This window comes from Pygoscelis adeliae, unplaced genomic scaffold, assembly GCF_000699105.1.
Source record: "Pygoscelis adeliae isolate BGI_AS28 unplaced genomic scaffold, ASM69910v1 Scaffold63, whole genome shotgun sequence".
Lineage (NCBI taxonomy): Eukaryota > Metazoa > Chordata > Aves > Sphenisciformes > Spheniscidae > Pygoscelis > Pygoscelis adeliae.
Window position 1 is genome coordinate 1,784,644 of NW_008824414.1, and position 14,612 is coordinate 1,799,255.

Below are 14,612 nucleotides of genomic sequence, written 5' to 3' on the forward strand. Positions count from 1 at the left end.
TATATATAAACTCCGTATTGAAACTATTTTACCACCCTGGTAGGAAGCTGCTGTTAACCCAGTGCTGCAGCCCGAGCCATCTGCAGGACAGGGCATTTTTGGTCTCCCCATCCCTTCGGATCAGATGGGTGAGTGGCCGTCCCCATGTCCCCCCTCAGCTGTGCACGCAGCCGGCACGGCGGCAGGGTTAACACAGATGTGCTGAAACCAGCAGACCCCTTGGAGAACATGAGTAATTCCTATTTTTTCATTTAAAACAATCTAATGTGCAGCGAGAGCATTTGATGTTCGGGTCTCTTCTTGCTACGCCTGCGAAAGCAATTGCTTTTATGCATGCTTATTTTTAAAGGCCCTCGGCGCGTGCTAAATTCCACCTGGAGTTATTCCTTGGGATCCATTTCTGCTGCGGGAACAGTAATTTCCCTTTCACCTGAATGCAGCTTTTATGCTGGGTAAGGTAAATACAGCTGAAGAAAAAGCAATAAAAGGAAGAAAAAGGATTATTCAAGCAACACGCAAGCTCACAGCTCCAGGGAAGGGGAAAACAAACCCTTGCAACTGCCTTGTTGCTGTCACCTCTCCTGGTTGCTGGATCTCTTGGTGTCAGGTCCATGCCCGTCCTTGCACCTGTGGATGCACTTGTCAGCGCTTGCTGCTCTTCCCCATCAGCTGCCATCTGCTAATTATTAACCAAACCCCCTCCCAGACCCCAGGGGTGAGAGGATGCACCCGAATTGAGGAGAGGGCATTGTCCCCACCCATCCCTCCACACCTTTGACATCGCAGAGGCTGGTCTCGGCGAAGCCCTCGCCGAGGTCGATGAGCGTCCCCTCCGACTTGCACCGTGGCAGGCCGCCTGAGTTGGCCGCCCGGATCCTCTGTGCCGCCATCTCCGGCCCGCCGACCCCACCGGTCCCAGGGCGGCACTAGGAGGCCATGACCTCTCCACGAGCAAAGCTGGCTATGGGGACCCTCGTGTCACCTTGGGGAACCAGCCTGGGGAAGAGAAACGAACCCCAGCACGTTAGCAAAGGCTCCAGGTCCCACCATGCCACCCACGCGCCGACGATGCTCACTCCAGGCACACGCCAACCCTGCGGTGCCGATACAAGAGAACATCCTCATGTTCTCCGTAAAGCATTATGAAAGACAACCTAGGTGCTCCTAATAAGCACAGCACTGCCTACAAATCACCAAGGGCTTTGGGTAGCGAGGACAGCCTGGTCTTGCATGATGCTACTGCTGGCCACAACCCCGTATGAAGCAGCCCTCTTGCCTTTAAGATATATTTGGGGATACATTGCTCCCAGGCTCGTAAATTGGCCGTTCTCCCCATTTCTTAAGGGCTTTCAGGGCATTTGCACGTTGCTGTAATACATATTTATAAAACCATCAAGCACTCAGTGCTGTAGGAGCCCAAGGCAGTGGTTAGTGAGCGTGGAGGGCCCATGGGACCAGGTTTTTGCATGTTCAACCAGATCATTGCTGCCTCCTGCCACAGCACCAGGATGTCCTGGGATGGGGACTGGCTCCTCCCACTTGGTCCCTGCATCCCTCCCCTCGTCTGGCCAACTGGGCAGGGATCGGGCAGAGAAACATCCCTTCTTGCACTGACTGCCCAGCTTCACTCAAGCTGCTGCATGGAGCCAGTACAGGGATGACAACGGGGGGGGAGACAAGTTTCCAAAAGGTAAAAGAAAAATAAAGGGGTTTTTCCTCCTCTTTTTTCCCAGAAACACTTGCAAAAGCACTTCCAGAAACCCTGTGGAAGAGCAGCTGCATCAGCAAGCCAGAGCCAAGAGGAAAATTAACCCACCTCCTGCTGCCTGCAGAACATGCTGGCACTTCAACCACCAGCATAGTGCCTGATGCAAGCACTGGTTAAGACCTCCTCTGGTGTCACCTGTGTCCTCTGGACCTCGGAGAGTGGCCAGAAAGGCCTGGTGCCTCTCTGCTAGCTGAAGCAGCAGAGCCTGAGCCATGCTTCGCCCCTTCAGGTTTGCACCACAGAGTAGGTAGGCGGTCCTACCTACATAGGTGACATACCTGGCACCATCCCAGTAAATCCTGCTATCCAGCATCCCTACATCCTGCTCCCTACACACCTGCCACAAAACTCCAGCCAGGCTACAAAGTGCCAACAGCTCTTAAAAATAAAGCCCTGTGGAATTAAAAGTTATATCCAAATCCCCTGCTTGAGTTCCGCAACCCAAAGGGCTTTTCATCCACTCCTAGTACTGTTTTTCCCTTCTCCCCCTCCCATGCAATTTTTTTTCCCTTCCTCTGCTTGAAAATCAGATCAAGCAGAAAATAACCCCCAAACCCAAATTCCTTAGGTGGGAATACAGAGCTGATGGAAACGTGAAGACAAGTGCCGATTGCTTTGGCTGCAGCTGGCTGTTATTAAATCAGTGTGTCTCTCTCCATTGGCATGGCGAGGAAGACCAGCAAGCCCTGAAGGATTCGGTGCCCTTTTCTGGAATGCAATAAGAGGAAATTTGCAGGGGAGAGCCTGAGCAGGAGATACTCCAGCCTGCTTGAAATGCTTCCCAAGCCATCCCCCAGGCCGGTATGCCGGGAATGTAGTTAGCTGGAAGGGATGCACCAGGCTCCAGCCAGAAAAGGGAAGGGAGAACTTGTGTGCAAACACTTTTCCCTTTGAGAAGAGCATTGTTTTGAGCCCTGCTGGGAGCACTCCAAGGGGAGAGGGCTTGGCAGGCATTAAATACAGAGAAACCAGGCTTTGAATCAAGACTGCGCTTATCAGAGCCTGGCCAGGTAAGACAGGGGACTTGGAGCTGCCATCAGCAGCAAGAAAAAGCAATAAGCTGTCAGTGGGAAGCCGGGGAACGGAGGAAAGATGCTCTTGTTAGCTAGCACTGTCCACCATCTATCCAGCTCACCCCTTTGCAAAGCAACACCGTGGCGGGCAGGATGTTGTTTCTCATTAATACAAGGCACTGTTTGGATTGCACATTTCCAGCTGGCATGCAAGACCCTAAACACTTACTGCTTCCCCCTAAAGCGACCCTGCAGACACTAGTTAGGCTGTTGTAGGGTTTTTTTTTTTCTCCCTAGCTGGAGGGTTCAAGCCCTCCACAGCTACAGAGGCACAAAATCCATCACGAGGTACGCAGCGTCATCGCAGAAATAGCTCAAGTGGCAAAGTTTTCACCAATTTTAGCGATGCTTGCACACAATCCTGTTAAAAAACAAAAAACACTTTGACAGCCCAAAGGTCACCTCTGCTTGGTGAGCAATGCACGAAGCAAGAAAGAAACCAGCAACAGGTAGGTCATTTTACTGTGAATCAAAGTGCAAATCATGAATATATTTTTAAACACCTGCCTGGTAGTCCAGTGCCAAATAATTTTTTATATCAATCATTACAGCTGTGCACTGACAACTCTCACCGATGTATCCACGCGCCTCAGTGCCTGGCATTTGCAGGGATGCTCTCCCTTCCTGTATTTATGTAACTATATAGGAACATTTATGCTAAAGGTCTGGACAGATGTGGTTGTGTGGAGAAACAGCTGGAAAAATCCCCCCTACATGCACCCTGCGGTCTCAAAAGGCAGCAAGAACGTACATCAAAATGAGTAATTATGAAGAGGTATTTCCTCTCCCGAAAGCAGCATCTTGGCTGCACCTCAGTCCACTCTGGATGTGGCAACACTCTCACATGAAAGGATGGGGGTGCATGCCCCCCACGGCTGGACTTAGGGAGGGAGCTGTGTTTTGGAGCTTACTGTCCCAGGGGACGGACCCAAGATGTTTCTGAATGCAGAGGCAGGACAGATAACCAGCAAGCCTTCAAACTCGGGCTACGTGAGAATAAAAGGGGACAGTCGGGAACAGGGTGGGGGGAAAACAAGGGTGGACGGGGCAAGATTTGTTTAGAAATCACTTCTGTAGCCATGGCTGAGACAATGGTCTGCTAACTCCTCTGAAAGCACTTTAAATATAGACTAGGATTAAATATAGACTAGGAAAAACCCAGCCCCATCTGTTTACCCAAAGCCATAAACAGCATCCGAAATGAATGGGGGTGGGGGGAAGGAAACTGGTGAACAACCAGAGCTTGCCCCACACAAGCAAGGAAGGCAACAGCATCTCGTTGTGCAACCAGCTCAAAGGCACCCGCACCTGCTTTTCACACCATATTTTTCCTCCCAAGACAGAAAGGCAATGCTGCAGGGTAAAATTCAACCATGCAAGCCAGGAGGACCTGCTGCGTGCTTCCCCCACCCCAAGTAATCCAACAGGCAGCTTTGCAGGCAGCATGCAGGCAGCAGCTGCCAGGGTTGGGGCTCCACAGTGGTTACACCCCACGGTACCAGCTGTGCCACTATTCTTTCCAAAATCCTAAATGGGCTTTACTGAGGGTTGGGCAAAGCTTTAGGGAAGCCCCGACGAGCACGTTCCCACAGCTGCTGGCTGGCATCCCGCAAATCCTCACCAGCTTTCTGGGGCATGGAAGCGCCAGGGATGGTGCCGGCCTCGGACCAGCATGGTGGGGGGCTGCAGGGTTTATCTCCGGATACCCCTTGCTTCTACCCTGGCATCATGTGGGGATGACACAGCAGCTCTATCACCTCCCCGCCCCATCTGCTGGGCTTCTGCTCCCTGGGGGACATCACGGGACGCCCATCCTGTGAGTCACCCATCAGGGGAACAGCAGAACTGCCTTCAACAGGGACTTGCAGAGCATGGATTTAACTTTGCATTAGCTGGGGCTATCAATAAGGTTTTTGGGGAGGGACAGATGGGACACGCAGACAGACCTAGCCATGCTCCTCTCTGCAGAGAGGCTGGCTACTTCTCAAGGCATGGAAGTGTTGTTGTGAGCACTCTGGGGAGCAGCGAGCAGGATCTCCAGGGTCTTGAATAAGTGCCCTACCTACTCCTGGATCTCCTCTCCACCAGGCACGGAGCAGCAGCAGGTTTGGGGAGGGTCTAGGGCTGATGACAGTGTAGCACCTATTAAAAAAACCTATTGAAACCTATTAAAAAAACCCCAAAGGTCTTTTTCCTGCAGTGTTTGAATGCATGGCGTTCAGCTTAGTTCTAACAGCAGCAGTTCCCAGCATGCAGTGGCACATAAAAGGTTAAAAATAACTTCTGCAAACTCTCTGGGATGGCTTAGCCCGGAAATCCAACCGCAGGCTTTCCCAGCCCGGCCCCACAGACCCAGGGGAGCCCCCCAACACCCCCCAGCACAGGCTCCACGGTGGTACAGCGGGGCCGGCAGCAGAACCCTGTCTTCCCCAATGCTCCCAGCTCCATCTATCATGCCAAGCTGGTCCTGATGGGATTACAGTACAGACCCACCTCTGCCTGGACATTGAGCTATAAATCAAAGATGTAGCACAGGCATCCAGCCATGCTGAACAGGGTTAGCGGAAAAAAGCAATCCCATGAAAAATACTCACTGGCAGCGTAAGCCCCGCATCTGTGAGCAAAGAAATGCAATAAGAATGTGGGAGTACCTAAAAGTGCAAACCCCAAGGACAGGAAACAGGATCTGCTGCTGGCCAAGGGGAGGTCTTCTCCAACAAGCACTGACTGCAGCCCACGTAGGTGGGAGAGGACCCCTCCAAAAGCTTCAGTGATGGAAAACCCCTGACTGCCAAGAATTTGGGCTGATAAGACCCGGGAGGACTGGCAGGGCCGGGCGGTACCAAGCACCATCGGGGCTGGAGATGGAGCCAGATCCTTCCATGTGCAGCCAAAGGAAGGGCAGTACACAGTACCTGCCACCAGCAAAGGGAGGTGGGGAGGACCGATGCACATGCCTGCCCACCCTAGGAGCTCAGCCAAGCCAGGGAGCTACAGGGTCCATCCCACCACAGCCCACACATGTGCATGGGAAGCATCAGAAACAGGAGCCACCATGACACAAGACGGGTCAAACTTGCACTAACTACCATAACTGCATGCCTGTTCTCCCTATGTAACACATAAAAAGCCCATCAAGCCCTAAGCCCATGGTGTAAGTTCAGGGGAAGTCTTCCACCTACCCTTAGCCACAAACTGAAAGGTGGAAAGAGAAGAAAGAGCTTCTAATCAATCACTCCGCGTCCTCTTCCCACGCCAAAGCCAAGACCAACTCCAGGCACTTATTGCTAATGGCTTTTAATTTGCCTAACATAGAAGTGTTTTTGGATGTTTCTTTTAAAAACAGCCAGCTTTGCTTAAATGCAAGTGAGTTTAACTCTTTGTAGCTAGCAATTCATTTCCCAGAGCCACAGCGCTACTCACAGAGCACATTCATCCTACACAATGAATTTACTGAAAACGTTGCTTTTATCACAGTCACAAAACCTTAAGTAACTCAAGACCATACAAGCAGTCACAGAAGGGACTCCTCCTGGAAAACCCAGAGGACATCCACAGGGGACACGCCAGCCCTGAAGGAGCTGATGACTGCCTGCTCAGGGAGTCCCAGCAGACGTGCCTGGGAGCACCAACACAAACAGATTCTGTCATTGCAATGTGCAATGGCCTTCAAAAGAGGCCATTTTGGGCCTCTTTTTTTTGGCTAAAATTGCCAAATTTTAGCAAACAGTCTGATTTAGGAACTTAGTTTTGCCCTGCAGATTCTTCACCTTTAAGAGCTTCCTCATGACTATGCTACAACACAACCTTGGTCATTGGGCTTAAGTTGCTCAGCATACTTCCACCCAGCAGAAAATGATCTGACCATCTAGAGATTTGCCTGCTTTTTCCACACATTAACAGATCCTCCACAGCACGTACGAGGAGGTGAAAAACACAACATCCTCTAAACTGGTAATGTCAGCATGGACCCAGCCAGGCCCTCTGCAGACTCCTACAAGACTGGGACAGCTTTTGAAACTGCTGGCGTGGCAAGATGGAGAGATGGATGCTCTTGCAGCTCATCTCTGAGGTCACTCCCAGAAGGACGGGTTCATGGCTGACTCCCCACCTTCCGTGAGTGGCTGCGTAGCGTATCCATCATGTGCTGCAAGCAATCATGAGGGCAGCATGGCCCAAGGTCCTCTCAGGGCACATACAGCACTGGGAAAGACCACACTGACTTGTGCAACCCCATCACTTACCCCCACCAAGTGACCTCCTGCCTAGCATCTGCCCCATCCACTGGTCTGCCCAGTCAAACCACTGCAGGACACCATGGAGACACCCTGAAGCACAGTGAGATATCTTCTGGCCACGGGATGCCTCCGCGGATCTCCAAACATCTGGTGGCAGCCAAGTGCCAGCAGAGAACGATGGGTTTTGGTTAAGAGGGAGAATGGGATGATTCCTCCTCCCTCTCTTTTGTCCTGGAGACAATGCATCTCGCTCCCCATGATCCTGACCTCTTCCGTAAGGCAGTTTGAGCCTTGCTGGTGAAGACGGATGGGGAAGAGCTGGCTGTTGTGGTTTTTTTTTCCTCCAGAAGCCTGGCCCAAGCATTTTGCATATTTGATACCAGCAATGCCGCATACCCTAGTGATGCCTGACCTTGTCACTTTTCTCTTGTTTCCTCCTCCTACTTCACCACCTGTGTTTGCAAAGCCAATGCTTTCATTTTCAAAAAAAACCCCAAACCCAACCAAAGGTAAACCACCCCTTAAGACAACACAAAACACAAGCTCTTTGTACCAGAAAGAGCATGTTAGCATGTCATGTACATCCTGGAACAAGCCTTGGAGCTGCTGATGTGCCAGAACAGAAGATGTGTCGTTTTAGTCCCTTTTCTAGCAAACAAGAAGAGACTTGCGGAAATATCGGAACCTCCCATCCCTCCCGCAGCACCCTCATCTCCCACGGGTTTGCTTTGGACCCGATCCCCACCGTGTGTGGCAAGTGGTAAGGATGCTCGCACCCAGCATCCCTGCTCAGACATCGCAACAGCAGCAGAGCCGGCTGCAGAGCACAGCCCCATGCTACACCGTCCCCTCCAGCCCATGCCAAGCCTTATGGAAAAATCCTGCCCGCAAGCTTAACCTTGCCTCTGCTCCTGCCGGCTGAGCCCACTGCCAGGCAAGGGCAAGCCAAACACAGCAGGTTTGATGGGGCAGAGATAGAACGGAGGAAAAAAAAAAAATTATGGCTGAGCGAGTGTGGCGGGTGTCTGCTGGCACCTGGTGTCCATTACAGCCTCCCTGATGGGGGTGTCACCCTTCACAAGCGAAGCAGGAAGGACGGGAAAGTTACCTTTTATAGCAACAACTTTGGAGCACAAGTCCCATTGGATATCAATCTCCAGCGCTGACTTTCAAGTGACTCAAACATAGATTAGGTGTCTTTGGGGGATGGAAGAGAGTTTTCCCTGCAGGACCTCCAAGGACCGCCAAGCACAGGCTCCTGCCGCCAAGCACAGGCTCCTGCCCAGCACCCACCCACTGATTTTGGTCACCCATGCCCCATGCAATCAGCCATGAGTCAGGAGAAAGCACTGCAGAAGCCAGCGAGACTGGGTCAGGTATGGCCTGAGAGCCACTCGTGGTAAGGAAAGTTGGATGCCTTGGCACCAAGCGGAGAGCAGCACCGATGCACTGACTGCCAAGGCAGAGGAGGGTCCTGGAGATGCAGATACCACCCTCGAGCATCCACAGCAACTTCAAAGCCCCGCCCCAAAATCGCTGAAAACAGTGCCAGTGTGGCAAAAGTTTAAAAAGCCTGCAGGTGGAGGAAGGTGCTGGCAGTGCTGTACACAGCAAAAACCCTCATGAGGTTTATAGGGCCATAAAAAGGGTGCTCCTGGGCTGACAGCCCAGGTCCTTCTACCCGACAGCAATGCTTCCCAGCAATAAAACCATTACACGCACGCGAGTCCTGATAATATAGCAGGGTAGTAAATAAAGTTGTACTTGCTTCCATGTTTTCAAGGCTACCACAGGCTGCGAGACCAGCCACCCCCTCTGGCATCCCCAACTAAACAAGGCAGAGGGATATCTCCAGTGGCACAGTCTTTGGTGCAGCCAATGCTGCTGAAACCCCAGCACTGAGAGCGGGGTACCTCCTGGCATACCCTAAGAACAGACCTCTCTGTTCCACAAAACTAATAAAAAAAAAAAAGGTAGCGTCTGCCCAAACATCTCATGGTGAAGGAATGTGACCGGAGGGAGACCTCAACAGAGACACTCTGCCTGTTTTGCAACCTCAGCTGGACCTCTTGTCCAGTTCAGTCTTCCCTTAAACCCACATACACTTTTTGCCTCCACGATGTCCTTCAGCAAGGAACTTAACAAGTCTGCTGCCTGGATGGTGGAAAACCCACCTCCACCAGGAACAGGCTCTCACCAGCTCCGTCTGATGTCCACTAGCCTCATATCAGAAGAGGCAGAGTTCAGTCCTGACCCACCCTCTCCCTACTGTCCGCTCAATATTCTTCCAAGAGAAAAAACACTTCCTAATTCAGGTGGCGCAGTCCCAAAGGTGTTTTGGGATTTTTTTTTTTTTTTTTTTTTTTAAACAGGTAGCTGTGGGTGGACTCTCCTCTGCCAGGGCAAGGAGTTTGTTCCAGCCAAGTGCCCATGGGGACCAACAAAAGCACAAAACCCTGAATCTCATCCAGCACCAAGCTCCCAGGGGTTAAATGTAAAAGCTGCAAACTCAAGTTTAAAATCCTTGGAGAGAACAGGAGCCCAGGAGGGCATCTTCTTCCTCCAAGCCCTTGCAGCACCTCCAAAGTCCTTCAGGAGCCCAAGAGCTCAGCCAACAGCCAAAGCGAGACTGCTCCTGAGGGATGCTTAGGGTCAAAAGCAAGGACCAAGTGCCTTTCAAACCAGGGGAACTCAGATTTGAGCCGGATCAAGAAACTGCACAAGCTCACGCAGGCCACAGGTGGCAGACGAGAAACAAAACCCAGCTTTCCAGAGCCACAGCCAGCCGCTGGCCAGAGTGAGACACTTCTGAAGAAGAAACAGCCTTGTCTGACGACAGACATCCCGCCCATGGCTCATAGTCACGATCCTCTGCCTTGGAAGAGAAGGAAAATCTCTCCTTTTCTTTTTTAAGCACTGCAGACTGATCGGTGGGTTAATCTAAGGGCACATGCGCGTTCTGGCACAGACATCTCCATGAGCTGGTACAGCACAGGGATGCTGGGCAAAGCTCTTCGGCTGTTGCCAGCACCTTCTCTGCCTGCTGGTGGCACGCTCTCAGTTGACAGAGGAACAGTACGGACACTGTGCTGTGGCCCCACCTAGGACCATCAGTCAGGAGAAACCATACACACTGCTCCCCATGTGATGCTGTGGTGGAAGAGATGCCTCCTCATGGTCCCCCATGAGATTTCAGGGCAATATCCACAAAGAGCAGGCTAAGGGCAGCCACGGAAAACGAAAGGAAGGGAATTTATTTCCTGCCTCCATGGGTGCTGCAAGAACCATCCCATTAACACCTGGTGCACTTGAGGGGCATGACGCAAACCCCTCCTCCCCATCTCAAGACACCAAATTAACCAGGGCAACAAAAACTTCAAGCACAGTAAAAGGCTTTCATTGAGAAAATCTTGGAGCAACTCACTATCATGCTACTATCAGGGCTACAGTCCCGGCAGTGTCTCCTTAGATAATCTGGATGCTAATTTGGAATTCAAGAGCTGTCAAAAGCTGAAGCAACCGAGTCCCTGAAAAGCTGTGCTTCCCCCAAGCGGAGATGATGACAGAGCTTTAACTGCATCAACACTTCAGAGCCCTGTCTCCATCACCCTTCACTAATTTCATCTTTGTCTGATGGAAAGAAGTAGCTGTTCTCAGCTGAATTGCTGGTGCAATGTGCAGAGCCACATGCTCTCCTTGTTCCTGGCTGCAATGTTGGGAAACCAGTCCCACCAGCGTGACCAGAGAAGGGCAGGCACTTGCACTGCTGGATGGGGAGGCTGGCACCATAACTGATGCAGTGACACACAGAGAGGACGACAAAAAGCTCCAGAGATGAGCTAGCCCACCAGAGATGAGCTAGCTCCAACTTGCCCGTAGACCAACACATAGCCAACTCCATGCAGCTCTCCCTGCCCAAGTACTCCACCAAGACATATCTTCACTACACTGACCACTTCCTCACACAAAGAATGTCAAAGGCTAAAACATCTGTCCTGCTTGGTCCTCTGGATTTACCTGACGTGCTCATCATTTAAAAAGAGAGGGCTGCATTCAAGACACAGATGCCATGGGCAGGATGGGAATGCAGCAGCCACCCATGGGTCACCCGCTTAGGTGGCATTGTAAGCAGGTAGCCAGGATGCAGCCACAACCCCCAGGTCAGTTGGACTTGCTCCTAACCTCAGTCAGGAGGTCCATTTTAGGAAAAAAAGAGGGGTTTTGTTCCCAGCTTGCTGCCTGAGCATTCCCACAGACACCGAGCAGCCACCACCTAGCAGCCAGATTCTCTCACTAATGAATAAAACCTCTTTGGATTACCAAACCGAAGCACTCATTCAAGCAGTGAGCTCGTGCAAAAGCTTACCCTTGATTTAATGTTCTTACATGCCTTGCTGATTAGTCCAGGTACTGATCTGTTGGTGGATTACTTGACACCTTCAGCTACGCTGAAAATGCTGACAGGAGCCAAAAACCACCACGATCCTGAGTTAGGCAGAAACAAATGCAATCAGCACATTGCAATGAATTTCCTCAAAACAGCAGGTTTTTTAAGCAGCTGTCCTTGGTAAACATTTCCAAACCAGGTTCCCCATGATACCTGGGTTTAAGCAGCTTAACCATTTGCTAGACCTGATGGTCTTCTCATAGGGAAGTAACATGTGGGGTTAAACTGGACTGTGGGTTGTTCACTCCGTGGGATGCTCCATGGCATGCTCCACATTTGACCCAATCCCTGGTCCACAAACCCAAGTTGGAAAGAAGGCAAGCTCGCTAGGAGCAGTACGATATCTGGAGAGCAAACCCCCAGGTGATCATGCCATTCGGGAGGCATACAGCAAGAAGCAGATGTGAGGACAGACATCTGCTCCAGCCCAGAGTGTGTATTAGGAGTTGCTGCAAAAAGCCCTGGTCTTTCAATTTGCTCTCACCTGCAAATCCAGCGAGTTGGATACCCATCCCAGAAAGTATTCCTGCTTCAATTCAGAGCATGCTCTTAACACCACTCATTACATCAGCACAAAAGACCACGTGGCTAATTTCAGGCAGTTTTCAGCAGCAAAGTCCTTGCCTTAATTTAGATTAGACACTGTCCACAGGTGGGAATTGAACAGAATTAGCTTTCCAGGTGCAGGTACCCACCTCCGCCAGCCAGGAGGGTGTTTGAGATAAATCAAAACAGACCAGTATTTATGCAACACAAGAGCAAACACCACGCCTGCTTGTTTAGTTAGTTACACCTGAAATTAAAGCCCGACAAACTGTACAGAGGCTTCATGCAACTTGCAAATTAACTACGAGGAACACAACCTGGGGGTGAGGGATGCCAGATATAATCCAAGCAGTGGCTCCAAGCACTTTCCATAACATCAACAGTGCCATGAAGAGAAAAACCCAAAATAACACCACCCACCCCATCCATCTGTACTTTACAGTTTGTTGTTTTGGTCTCGCCAGTTTAAAAGCTGCCTGATCCCATCATCATGGGTCAGATGGCTGATAAGAAACCAATTTCATCATTTTAAGACCTGAATGTTTATTGGGAGGGTTTATCTGCAAACAAACTTACGCACTTTGAACTGTTTAGTTTTACGTCAGTTAAAAATCCATGAGGCCCTTGTCTGGACGCTGTCAAAATTAATGTGGTATGGGACCGCAACCTCCGCTGTGTGCAATGTCAAAGACATGCTGCTTCTCTGTGCCGGGAACAAAACCTTCTTCGGGGTGACCCATTTTGGGGAAAGATGTCTCTCTTTAGCAAGACACTTGGGCACAGAAACGGTCATTTCCATAAATTTGGCAAAATCTCGCCTTCGCTCAAAATTGCTCTCATTGCTGGGTGAAGCAGGGCTGAATCTCGGACACGGCTGCTGCAGCATTAGTCAACAGGCAAAATAAAATGACACCTGAAAGTAATCTTGAACTAATGGAAGATTTTTTTCCCTGCTTAAAGCAGAGCTTTTGTGGTTGAGTGGAATCAGTTTCTACAACCTTCTGCATTGCACTTCTTGCAAGCACAAAACACCCTCCCATGTGTGCATCAAACCACAGTGATGCATATTTGCAAGAGCATCCCCTAAAAAATGGGCAACTCTAAGCTACCGCAGAGGGAATATTTCCAAAGGGCAAGTTATTCCCTCTATGCTGTCTCCAAGAAGTCAGCCCCAGACAAGGCTGTAAGGAGATGTACCCGCCCACGCTTCTCAAGCCCAAGACACGAGCCCCTGAGGAACCTCAGAGGCTCCCTGTTCAAGCCTGAGAGCTCAGTACTCCATTCATTCCCACTGAGATTTCTAAGGTAACAGACCACACCACCAAGTTTCAGATTATTGCAGCTTGAATTAGGGGTGAAGTGTTATCAGCTGTGGTATGGGGTTGTCTTAGGCCAACACAGAAGCACCTGTATTAGAGGAAAAAAGACAAAGCCATTGCTGACAGCCAGGCAGGGGGATACCGAAAAGCCCAAAGCTTGTCTACTGGCTCTAGAAGAATACCTCATTTTAGAAAGCAAGGACTACAATCAGGTTAAAAAGTCCCATGTACTCAGGGAAAGATGCCTTGGGTCAGCTGAACATTGGCCATGTGCAGCAAAGAACCTGCTCTGTTTACTGATTTCTATGGAAAGCAACTTCAATCCCACCACTAGCTCTGCTTCAAGGCTGCTTTGATAACCACAGTGATGTGTGTATTTTAATTTTGGCTCCATATCTAAAGCATGGGTTGGGATCTACAAGCAGCAGGCTCTTGGCTAGAGAAGACAATTCCAGGTACAACCAACATGCCAGGACACCATCCATGGCCATCTTCACCGACTTGCCTAGACAACACCTCCTTTTCTCAGCATCTTTCACAGCAACACCCCAGATTTTCTTCCCTGCAGGATCAAGCTCTTCCATATCTCAATGCCACTCGTGTCCAGAAGCGTAGCAGATCTTGGTGTCAGTGACGGGGCAGCTCAGCAAGGAGAAGCAGAGGAGGCAGCAAGAGCTTTCTAGGAGCTGAGGGATGGCTCTCCAGCACAACCAGCTGATGCCCACATGCGGCCTGCAGGACTTTGCTGTCAAAGGGCCAGGGTCAGGCCAGAATTAGACATGCTCTTGATGGGAAAAGAGAGCCTAAATATCAAACCAATGCAGATGGACTTTTTTTTGTTTAATTAAAACTTGCTTGAAGTGACACATAAAAGAAGTGAAATCCCAGGCACAGCTGACGCACTAGGACAGATTTATATTTAGAAGAACGACTTAAGTACTCGATCAACAGGAAAGAAATGGAAACTTTTTTGGCACTGTCCAGAAGGAGAAAAGAATACCAAAAGAGAGATGGCCACCGCCACTCGCTATTACTAAGGGCAATCCACTGGCATTTTAGCCTCCCAACTCTCCACTTTTACACTGAATTCAGCTTTTTTTCCATGCACGATCCCAGTAAACAACATTTACAGCTCACAGAGCCCACGTAAAGACTATCAACCAAAACACATCATGCGCATTCACAAGACAGCTAGCATTATTTTTTTTTTAAATTTAGTGC

At 50.3% G+C, this 14,612-nt stretch overlaps 1 protein-coding gene across 1 annotated transcript in view; it reads right to left on the bottom strand.

Moving 5' to 3' along the window:
• Positions 1-902, bottom strand: part of SH3BP4 (SH3-domain binding protein 4) — a 13,559-nt gene extending 12,657 nt beyond the window's left edge. Inside the window, exon 1 of the mRNA XM_009320773.1 lies at positions 773-902. Within this exon, the coding sequence (XP_009319048.1) occupies positions 773-890 (118 nt within the window). The 5' untranslated portion in view covers positions 891-902. The remainder of the gene's footprint in view (positions 1-772) is intronic.
• Between the last annotated feature and the right edge of the window lie 13,710 nt (positions 903-14,612).